At 37.2% G+C, this 12,193-nt stretch overlaps 1 protein-coding gene across 1 annotated transcript; it reads left to right on the plus strand.

Annotated features, from left to right (window-relative positions):
• Positions 1-7,086: 7,086 nt before the first annotated feature.
• LOC113300286 lies at positions 7,087-9,879 on the plus strand. Its single transcript, XM_026549506.1, has 2 exons — positions 7,087-7,816; positions 9,481-9,879. The coding sequence occupies exons 1-2, from the start codon at positions 7,205-7,207 to the stop codon at positions 9,565-9,567; spliced, it is 699 nt and encodes a 232-aa protein (XP_026405291.1). The 5' UTR covers positions 7,087-7,204; the 3' UTR covers positions 9,568-9,879.
• Positions 9,880-12,193: the final 2,314 nt, after the last annotated feature.

The following is a 12,193-nucleotide window of genomic DNA, read 5'->3' on the forward strand; positions in this document are numbered from 1 at the left end:
ACTCAACTAAGGAAATCAATTGTGCAGAGTCTTACGAGATTCAAGATGCATTATGAGCGCGACTGTAACTGAATTACTATGACAGTGGATTCGGTCTCAACTGCATTCCAGTATGAAATTTTGATAGTAGCCTAGAGTCTGTAGCGGCTTAATACAGTTTGGTGTTCAAGTATGGATAAGGTCCCGGGGTTTTTCTGCATTTGAGGTTTCCTCGTTAACAAAAATTTTGGTGTCCGTGTTATTTCTTTTTCACATTATATTGTTTATTTATATAATTGAAATATCATAGGTTGTACGTAAAATCAATCAAAGTAGATATGTCCATCTTAATTGTTGGATATAACTTGATTGATCTTAGATATTGATCTTTGGAATCGTCCAAGTACTCTCACAGTATAATCAGGTTCAGGGACTTGTATCCGTTTACATATTGATTGTGAGAGAAAGAGATATAAACTCTTGATATAATTCATGATTGAGATTCATTAAGTTGTAACTCTCGGAATTGTATTTAGGTTTAGTCCATACAGGTTGCCTAAGAAAAAGTTGGTGGTGTATTTTGGTACCCCTGCATTTTGAACCATAGCCTTAGCTTGCATCATATCTCTAGATACTGCAGAGAAGGCCATTGCCCCCACGAATCCTCTTTTACAATTACGAATGATTAGTTCAAATCCTACTTTGAAAAAATCAGAATTTATGGAAGCATCAATATTAATTTTAAGTCAATCCTACTTTGAAAATATCAGAGTGTGTGGTTTCTGCCATATTTCATATTTTCTAACTTTCATATTGCATAATTTATCCTTGATACTTATACTTGAGTTAATATATACTCTAATTCTATGATAACTTCCCTAGGATGATAAGTTCTATTTTGAAAAACTTTATCACATCTGACTTTCCACGAATGCCATAGGGTGTAAGCTGCTAAATTGCCAAGATCAGGATTGTTGGCTTCCAAAGAGTTTTTGTCAGATAACCAAACTATATAACATCAGCATATTGACGTTGAAGAAGAAGATGAATGTTTTTTCTTCTTTGTTGCACATGGGACAAGAACTGTTGATGTTTTTGATGTAATTACTCAACTTCTTGTTAACTGGCCGGATATCAAGATTACATTTTCATAAGAATTGCTAGATATTATGAGGAATATCCATAATCCATAGCTTCAACCAATCTTGTTTCTTCATATTATTTGGTGAAGGCAACTGATGTTTGCTTTTTACAAGCTCCTTGTAAACATAATTTGTAGTGAATTTACCATATTTAGTGATAGATCATCTTACTTTGTCTTGACCTTCCACTGGAATTCTAATGGACTTTATCTTCTGAACAACATTCTGATCAAAGTACTGATTAAAAGCATCAACATTCCAAGTCTTTGAATCTTCATCAATAAATTCAGAAACCTTTTCATCCTTTTTTCCTTGAGACTGACTACTGTGACCCAGAGAGTTATCCTTTTTGCTTATCCAATTATGCTCAAAAGCTTTTACAGAAGTACCATCACCAATTTCCCATATGTAATGTTCTTTAACCAACTTGAGGTCATGTTTAATGTTGTTCCAGACCCAAGATGCAGATTTTTTTGAAGTGTCATCAACCAGAGGATTTTTCTTAATTGGAAAATAAATTGCTTTAAGAATTTGAACCCATTTGGCTGTTGTTGAGTCACCATCCTCCAAGCTAGTTTGATAAGCATTGCAGAGTTATAATTTTTTGAATCCTTGAAACCAAGACCACCATATCTCTTTGGCTTACTTAGAGAAATCCATGATTTTTGACAGAAGTACCTATTCTTCTTCTTATTCCAGAAATAATTTCCTTGAATTTTATTTATTTTGCCTGGCATTTTTAGGGGCGACCCCAAAAGAATTAGGGGCGACTTTTTTATTCCCAACCCATACACAACGTTAAGGGATGTCCAAAAACGCGGAGAATACGTTAATGCCCTTACACAATCGGAAGCTTTTTTGTGTCCGATTAATATACCGCAATCAGAAGCTTATTAACGTGATTATACTGCCGATTAAGTGTGTTTTTGTTCCTAACTCGTATCTGGCTTCTATAACAATCGGTAGGACTGAGAACCTCACTAAACTACCGATTATAGTACCTCTTAAATTCCCAAAATTGGTGACTTCGTCAAAGAAGAAATTTAGGGCAACTTAGAATCGGTAGGCAGGTTAACTACCGATTATTCTAGTTCCCAAATTCGAAAAAAAATGAGATTTCTGCAAAAACAAAATTTGGGGCAACTATATAATCGGAAGTCCTATTATCTACCAATTATTTTAGTTCTCAAATTCGAAAAATTTGAGATTTCTGCAAAAACCAAATTTGGGGCAACTGTATAATCGGAAGTTACATCACCTTATTTGACTAACGATTATACAGTTTCCCCAACAAAATAGAGTTGTTGGAACTCTAAACTCTATATAAGGATGGTATCCTTTTACCCTCTATGGAACCTTTAAACTCTCTCCAATATCATCTTCAACATAATGCCCCAACCATTCATCAATCCAACGGAGTTCACGATTGAAGAAGATTTATATTTATGTAGGCGCTATGTTCAATTCTATCCGAGACGAGGAGAAGAACGTAGGCAAGGAGGCATAATGAGTGTAAGTTATTTGGGGAGAATTCACGAAAAATTCTGCGCCAACACCGGTAACCCAAACAACCGCCACTCCGCTGATCTTTTCTGCCGAATCGGTTCAATAATCCCGACTCCATGAACGACGGACCATCAACTACGGGGGTGCTTGGAGTGAAAGTTAATTGCTTCCAAAATGGATGAATATCATTGATGTCAATCACATCGACGTACCTACCCATTTTATGACGACATGGGAGACCAATACCTATCATATCCTTGCAAACACAAACCGTATTCTCGTCATCATAAGCCTTATATAACTTCAATTGTTCCATCATGTGATTTATTGACCATTTTGAAACTTTATGAACGATGCCCCTTAGAAGCAATCTTTCCTTTTCATGTTCCGTAGGAAATTTATGCACACTAAATTGCATAGGATCCTTAATCTTTATGAGATCACGATTGGTAAATTCATGGATTTCTTCTTGAATCGACACAACACCATTTTGATTACCTAGAAGTATTTTCTTTAATCGGCCATGAGACCCCTCCGCAATGCTCGTCGCCTCGTTCTTGAAGTTACGATATTCATATGTCCATGCATACACAAACCTCTCCTTAATCGGTAACCATTGTGTTTTACAATACTCAACGGCCTTTGGTTAGTCCGTGCCATATTCATCCTCAAACTTCTTCAAGTTACGTTCGTATCTTTCCTCGGTTATTGACCAAACGATCTTGTCCCATGCTTTCATGAACGCTCTCCAAATCATTCCATCCTCCATCCATTTTTCATCAAATAACCTCTTCTCTTCCTCTCTTTGTTCCACGGTTAATTTACTAATGCTCTCGTCCTCTTCCTTCGACCTCTTGGTACCCTTCCTTGGTTTTTTAGCTTGGAAATGGAGATGGCAATTGTGTTTGATGTTGCATTGAATGTGCCACGTACATTGCAAATTTCGGGCTTCAGGAAACACTACCGCTATTGCATGGATTAAGGCTTGATCGTTATCCGTTACAATAACCCTTGGAAAATTATCGCCATTATAAATGGACCTCAACGTCTCCAACATCCAAATGAAACTCACGTTGTTCTCATGATCCATTAAACCCCATGCAATGGTAAACGTGTTTTTGTCCGAAGTGTGACAAGCAATGTTCAACAACGGAATGTTATACTTGTTTGTCTTGTATGTGTCATCTATCAACAAAATTTGATGAAAACAGTGAGTTAATTTTATCATTTCGGGATGTGCCAAGAAAATACGTACCACTTTACCATCATTTTCTTCCATTCTCAATGTGTAGTCATTTAACTCAGCTAACCACTGCGATTGTTGCATGACCGTTCTACCATCCCATTCCGTCCTTTTGATCGTAGCTAGGACCGACTTAATTGTATACAAAGAAGATAAGTTGTCGGGGTCGTCCGCCTTTATTTTACTTAAGATCACACTCGCCTTATGGATACGCATAGACCTCACCATCTCCATTTCATGTGGTTTTAACTTCGCAACCATTACATGTCCAATAAGAGTATCCGGATCATCGTGGTTGTGACAAGACATTTTCCACTCTTTACTTTCCTTACCATAGGGCTTATAGAAGACAATCTTAAATGGGCATCCAATCTTCTTTGTATGAGTTCGGTACTTCTTCCTCTGCGTCTTCCTTACATACTTATTATTCTTTTCCTCGTGACTCTTTTTATTCCCACTTCGCTCACACACCATTTCAAACCTAACGTCCTTCACACAAGGGTTCTGAACTACCACGCACATATTTTCTTGTTCCTTGTTCACAAGCCATACCTTTGCCTCCTTCTTACTTCCAAATATCTAAATGCGCTATAACAAAACAAAAATAATAAGCATAACCATGTAACATACATGATTGGAAAAATAGAAGATGATTCATGACCATACCAAATCGTTTGCATAGCGTAGGGAAGTATCCAGCCTCAAATAATAATCGTCATTAACCGCTACAATCGCCTACGCACCATAAGAACAAGTTGTTGATTAATAATCGGAAGATAGTTTAGAGACAACACACTCGATTATAGATTAATCGGGTACCATTAGGACACAGACCGACCGATTATAGATTAAGCGGTAGCCTATTACGACCATAAGCTACCGATTAACGAAATAGACAAATGAACAATTTTCCAGTAAAGAAAACTTCAATAATCGGAGGTAAAAGTAATTCATAAACAACCGATTATGAAATATCAAGAATCACAAATATTTCATTTTTGGAGAATTTCGTATTTGGGGCGAAGTTTTACAATCGGACGTTTGTGGATGTATAAAACTTCCGATTGTGAGAAATTGAAGCTTTCAATTTGGGGATTTTTTTCCATATTTGGCAGATTATTACATCAACAGATATCCGATTTCCAATAATCGGTAGATATGGTACTAAATTAACTACTGAATATATGTCGTTCATGGCATTCAATGCATGCAGAAATCGAATTTTCACGTTCAAAAATACACACAAACGCACATAACATGGATAACTTGGGTATTTGAGTTTGATAACAACATACCTGTACGTTTGATGCATCGTTAGCTTCGATCTCGGGTGATTCTCCATATTCTTCCATGAAAGCGTCGTCGTCTAGGGTTTCATCTCCATTAAAGTTTTGATCATTCAACATATACCTCAAATCGTCAACTCTAAACGGTAGTGAACCTTGAACTTCAACAACTTCACGTTCTTCTTCGTACCCATCCATGTTTATGGAAGTTGGAAACAATCGGAAGTTGGAGACATATACCTCTTCTTCTTTTTTTTTTTTTTCTTCTTCTTCTCTCACTCAATCGGAAGATATCTCACAATGACCCAAAAACAATTTCCAAACACTAGTATATAGACCCCAAACTACCGATTACAGGATTACACTTCCGATTATTTGTATAATCGGGAACTTTATAAGTTGTATATCCTACCGATTATAGCAGATTTCAAAATTCACGTGCCACATGGTTATGCCTGGCTCTGTAACCTTTAAACCTATGGATTTTGGCAAAGGTTGGATTTGGGGCTTCGTATAATCAGACGGTAAGAAGTAATATATCCTACCGATTAGGTTAGATTTCAAAATTCTTTACATGAAGGATTTTTGGAAAAACTCATTTTAGGGCAACTTATAATCGGAAGGTTGTGGAACATATTAAAATTCTGATTACCGCTGCATCCAAAACATGAACCAAGTGGTTGTGGCTGGCTGTGTACACTCAAAACCTATGAAATATGGCAAGGGTTCGATCTGGGACTCCTTATAATCGGTAGGGTGTTAAGTTGTACAAATTTCTGATTATAACAGGTTTCAAAATTCATTACGTGAAGGATTTTAGAAAAAACTCATTTTGGGGCAACTTATAATCGGTAGGTTTTGTAACCTATTTAGTTTCCGATTATGGCTACATCCACAACTTAAGCCAAGTGGTTATGGTTGGCTCTGCACCCCTCAAAACCTATGGAATTTGGCCACGGTTGAATATGGGGCTCCTTATAATCAGTAGTCTTACAAGTTGGATAACCTACCGATTATATAAGGGATTATTAGCCAAAGTATCTACACTATAATCGGTAGGTATAATTTCAATTCAACCTACCGATTCACCTCTAACCTACCGATTATGGTGTAGGCTCCCGATTATATGAGGGTATATTGGCCATTTCGAAAAATCAGAGATCAGGGGTAGCTTAGAATTACGTTTGGGTGACCTTTTTTGTCTTTTAGTGTCGCCCCTAATTCCTTTTGGGTCGCCCCTAAAAATGCCAGGTTGTTTTGTCATAAGCTTTATCATGGAAAAGAAATATACTCATTTGGTATTGAGTTGTTGAACTTAAAGAAGACTGTACATATGTTGCTCTTCCTGTCTGACTTATGAGTTTTCCTTGCCACCCTTGAATCATATATTGCATTTTGTCAACAGAAACATCAGCACTTTAGGTTTTATCTCTGGAAATAATAAGATTGATACCAAGATATTTTTCATTTAGATCCACATCCTTCAATCGAAACATTTTAGAGATATCTTGACAAGCCTCTGAACTCAAATTCTTACTAAGAAAAATACCTGACTTACTCAAATTAACCACTTGACCTGAAGATGAAGTGAATTTCTAAACGATCCGAATAAGACTTTTTTTTTTGAAGCATCTGAAAAAGATTTCTGATAGCTCCTCCATTTGCCTTTATAAAAAAAATGCAACCGTCTCCAAAACGGTCAACTCGCGTCGCCCGATCCTCGGAGCCTTCGCTTTGTGGTTAAAACCGTCTCATCTAGCTAGAGTTATGCCCCAGAAAATTATGTCGGATCCCTCAAACGGTACCTCCGGCTAATTCCGATAACTCTTTTAGCAATTATGTCTAGCAGGTTCATTAATAAATTTCTATTAATGGGCCTTTGCATAAATAAATGTGAAAAATGTCATGAGACCTAAAATAAAAAAGAAGCCACCATCACGCGTTCATCATTCTCTTCTCCAATTCAAAACAGACGTCTCATATTCTCCCAAACACACATTAAACCGTGTCCACCTGAAGGAACTCGGAAGATGGAATGAAATGAAATCATGGCAATCCAAGAAGATGAAGAAACAACCCGAATCGTTTCTCATTCCCAAACTTTGAAACAGTGGGAACAAATCTATTCCCCTCTTTCCCTTCATTCTTCTTCTCCTTCCTCAATTCCATCATCATTAGTCGATAAATCTCAACAACAAATCAACAATCACTATAAAGAAGATGATTTTCACATTTTTCCACCCAGTAAACATGAGAACCTCCACATTTCTTCATTTGAACAACAGCAGCAGCAGATACAATTGAGAGATTATCAAGTGGTTGACAATGATGATGAACAAGAACAAAAAGGGCCATCTTCACAGTCACAACAGCAATCTAATTCATCACCCCCACAAATTTTTTATTCTGAATTAACGAAGGAAGTTCTGATGAAAAGATTGGATTTAGGGTTTTGTGTTTTATGGTCGAAATTTATAAGAATTGGATCATGGGTTCGTGGTAGAAGAACATTTGGGTCATTTTTCAAAACTGCAACTGGTGGTTTTGCAGCTGGGTTTTTGGTGGCTTTATTGTACATGAGTTGGCTGAGGCGGCGACGTGGAAGAGCTCAGCTGGAGAACAAGGACCGGTTGATCTTTCTTGTTGAACAGGCGGATAAGGTATGTTCTTCTTTTGTTTGGTTTTAGTTCTCTGAATTAACAATTTCGAACTTGATTATCAACTGTTTGTGGAAATGACTAAGACAGTGTGTAGGCTTTAGATACTAAAATAAGTGTAGTCTTCAAAATTGAGACCCAATACAAGTTCGCCAAAAGTGACTGAAGTTTATTCGCTTCTAATTTTAGCAGTTTAAGTGTCATAGTATGAATGGAGTTCAGAAACGTGGGTTGTTTGTTATTTCGACCTACTCGGATGGCATAGCTGCCGCATAAGTAATTCAGATATTAGGCTCTGAATGTGAAAAATCTGTATTGTTTAGACTTGAGTTTGGCGTGTAAAGACAATGGACGGGTTTTAAATACCAAAATTAAGTTAGTCTTCGAAATTGAGACCTAATACAAGTTTGCCAGCTGACTAAAGTCGATTTGCTGTAGCAGTTAAGTGTCATAGTATGGATGGAGTTTAGAAGGGTTACTTGTTTGTTACTTAGACCTACTCGGATGGCGTAGCCACATAATTCAGGTACCATGCTATCAATTTGAGCTGGTTTATTGCTTGGATGGATCAATGGAAAAATCTGTGTTGTTTAGACTTGAGCTCGGTGAGAATACTTGTTACTAAGAAATCTTAGCATATCCAAGTATGTGTATGTCTGTTCCTTGTTAGATTCAGAGACCCACCCATATTATGCTTGGGGTATGGAGTTCATTGTAGACATCTCTTCAACTTAGGTGAAAATTTGACAAGAAGGTATTGCCTAAGATGAGATTTGTGTTTATGAAAATCAAGCTAGATGCTTACAGATATGATGGGATTGCTACTTAGTAAACTTGGATTGATTTCAGTAGATTATATCACTTTGTGACACAGCAATATCTTTCGGAATTGTGTATTTTGTATTTGAAAGACAGCTGCATAATTATGAATTAGCATCATCTCTGTTATGGTAACTGAGCAAATTAATGCTTTACTGGTAAGTTGTTGAGGCAAGGTTTGAGACCGAGGGATAGAGGACCATTAGCGACACAAACTAACTTAAGAGGGTTGAATGTTACTAACAACGACACAACATGGTTACCAATGATTTTACTCATGAATGGTTACCAATGATTTTACTCATGAATTTGCTCTAAGAACTTTACCTCTTTGACGATGCTCGTAAAATGTTGATGGACTTAAAGGATTTACAGAAACGAGTACCAAGAGTTGAACTTACAGAATCATTTTTGGAATCCTTATTTAGTGAAGTTGCAGATAACTTACTCGGAGCTACTTACGTTGCTGATTGCCTACAGAAAATAACCTCTATGGTAAAGTCATTTGCAAGAAGCCCAATCATACGTCCTGTCAAGTTTCCAAGATTGGGTCAGAAGACCGTCATTTTTTAAGTTTTGCACTTAAATGGTGACCTTAGAATGGTTAAGAACATGACATGATCAGGCACTACATGAAATGGTAATGATGGATTTCCATTTGTTGTTTCTAGTTAACTGACTGTATGCTGCACTAACTGTGGTTCCATCATTGCCAATGTTTTCCAAGTCTTAATTAGTGGCTTTATGTGTAATTTGTCCACAATATGACCTATTTTCAGTTCTCTTCTCCTGAAATCCTTATACAGCAAAATTTACCTTTATCTAATTTTGTTTGTCTGGACTTGCAGAAACTTAGTCAGCTGTTGGACCAAATTGTCCTTATGAATCAGTTCTTATCTTCGCGCAACAAAGTTCCTGTGTCGAGAAGTGTCTGATTGACACCGCCTGATTCACACAAGCAGAAAGCAGTATTCGACGCGGGAAAGTCTCATAAGGACTTATTACTTCTCCTCACTGTTGTGATTAAGTTAGTTGTGTTAGAAGGCCACTGCCCCAAATTTGTCACTGCAGCCTTCATTGTTTCTTAGCTATCAAGAGTAATATGTGAATATGATTCTCATACCGCTTACATTACTGCAGCTAATTCTTTTATAATCACCCTTTGTCGTTGTTTATATTTCTCGAGCACAGAAAAATATTGGATTTATCGATCACATTGACATTGCAGTCGTTGCCTGCATTTGATATATCTTTTCGGCTTTCCACGTTACTAGATAGTTTAATAGAATCTTCTTCTGTCTATGGAATCTGTCCTTTTCTTTTTATCGATCACATTGACATTGCCGTCGTGGCCTGCATTTGATATCTCTTTTCGGCTTTCCACGTTACTAGATAATTTAATAGAATCTTCTTCTGTCTATGGAATCTGTCTTTTTTTTTTTGATAAAGAACACACTACTTGGTGAGAAACTGCTGATATTTAATTTGCTTGGATGCTTAGATCAGGAGAGATATGGGATCAAGTTTAAGGCAAGTGCGATGTATATGAATCCAAATTTTCAACTACAATGATTATGATAGAAAATTGATTGCATCATTGGGCATGTTGGAGATCACCATCTGTTATTATAATGAAACATAGATCGTTTAAAGTGTTATTATATTATGGCTGTTTTGATTGCACCCAGTGCCAGAACAGGCAATCTCTGAGATTTATATGCTGCTGAGATTTACTATATGTTATTTGTCCCAGCTTTAGCATTTTCCAAGTAACTGGAGCTGCAGGCCTCGGGATTTTACACTGGTCTCTGTCGGCCAACAGAGATGCTGAATCTCAAAGGACTAATTATTATCCCTGTTGACCAGCAGAAAAACCTCTGCAACTCCAGTTACTAGCATTTGCCTGTATCTCAAACATTAGTGGGTTTCGCAAGATTGTATCTGGCAGACTAACATTATGTAATTCTGCGCTATGAATTCTTCCTTTAGTCCAATTATAATGTAAATTACTGAATAAATCTACATCAAACTTTCAGAACTGGAAGTGTAATGTCAATATCTCCTGTGAAACTGAGCATCCATAATAACAACAAGATGGTTTACCGGAGAAAGCATATATCAGTACCCAACAATTTCGAACTTGTTTGTTTGCGGCTGACTCGGCGTCTGAATCTGAGTCAACCCCTGACTCGGACCGAGTCAGCAATCAGACCGTTTGTTTTCCATTTTGAGTCAGATCTGACTCGACCTCTGACTCAAACATAACCCCTGACTCGGACTCATTTGAGTCAGGTAACAAAATAACCCCGACTCATGGGACCAAACCACCGACCCACTTATTTCCGAGTCAGATGAGTCAGATCTGACTCAAAACAAACATATCGACTCAGATCTAGATGAGTCAGGTGATTTCACTCAGATCCAGATGATTCAGATCCAGACAACTCAGATGAGTCAGGAGTAAACAAACATGGTGGAAACCAAAACAGGACCATAGAGAAATTCTTGAATGACACATCTGTAAAATCTGAATTTCAAAACTGACACATACTAGTAACACCACAAGGTTAATCAGAAAGTGAGTAGTTTCTAGTATGCAGCTACATATCTTGCTTTGGCCTTTCATGATCTAAAAGTGAATATATAGATAGTACAAAGGGTAAAGGAATCATCAAGGAGATAACCAAATAATGATCAGAATACTTTTCCTGCATATGCAAACATCCCAAAGAACAAGTCTCCAGTTTCATGAAACAACACCAACTAGTATAATCAAGTTCAGAACATGTTCCGAGTTTCACATACACTTTGCCACTCTTACCAAAGAATCTGAAAGATATAGTCAAAATGTGCTGATTGATTAACAAGTACAAGCAGCAAGAAATCAAATAAATTACTATGGGCATGTTGAAGATCATCATCTGTTGTAATAATGAAAACTGGATCCTCCAGGGTGTTATTATATTAGTATGGTTGTTTTGTTTACACCCAGTGGCAGAACAGGCAATCTCTGAGATTTATATGCTGATTCTTTGTTTACAATTCCTAGTAACTGGAGTTGCAGGCCTTTGGAATTTACACTGGTCTCTGTCGGCCAACAGAGATGCTGAACCAAAGGACTAATTATTATCTCTGTTGACCAGCAGACAAGCCTCTGCAACTCCGGTTACTAGCATTTACCTGTCTCTCAAACATTTTTGGGTCTCGCAAGCTTGTATCAGGCAGACTTCTGCAACTCCAGTTACTAGCATTAACCTGTCTCTCAAACATTTTTGGGTCTCGCAAGATTGTATCAGGCAGACTTCTGCAACTCCAGTTACTAGCATTTACCCGTCTCTCAAACATTATTGGGTCTTGCAAGATTGTATCAGGCAGAATAACATTCTGTGTTATGATATCTTCACTTCTTCCTGTAACCTACTGAATAATTCTACATCAAACTTTTGAAATGACAAGTGTAATGTCAATGCCCCCTGTGAAACTGAGCATCCATAATAAGAGCAAGATGGTTTACCATGGAGAAAGCATATATCAATATCTAACCACAGAACAATATAGAAA

The sequence above is a fragment of the Papaver somniferum genome, chromosome 7 (genome assembly GCF_003573695.1).
Source record: "Papaver somniferum cultivar HN1 chromosome 7, ASM357369v1, whole genome shotgun sequence".
NCBI lineage: Eukaryota > Viridiplantae > Streptophyta > Magnoliopsida > Ranunculales > Papaveraceae > Papaver > Papaver somniferum.

Excerpts from the sequence above, each read along its gene's own strand:
- LOC113300286 (XM_026549506.1), top strand. The coding sequence starts at position 7,205 with ATGGCAATCCAAGAAGATGAAGAAACAACCCGAATCGTTTCTCATTCC. Across the intron at positions 7,817-9,480 it reads TTGTTGAACAGGCGGATAAG|AAACTTAGTCAGCTGTTGGA; the intron begins GTATGTTCTTCT and ends CTGGACTTGCAG.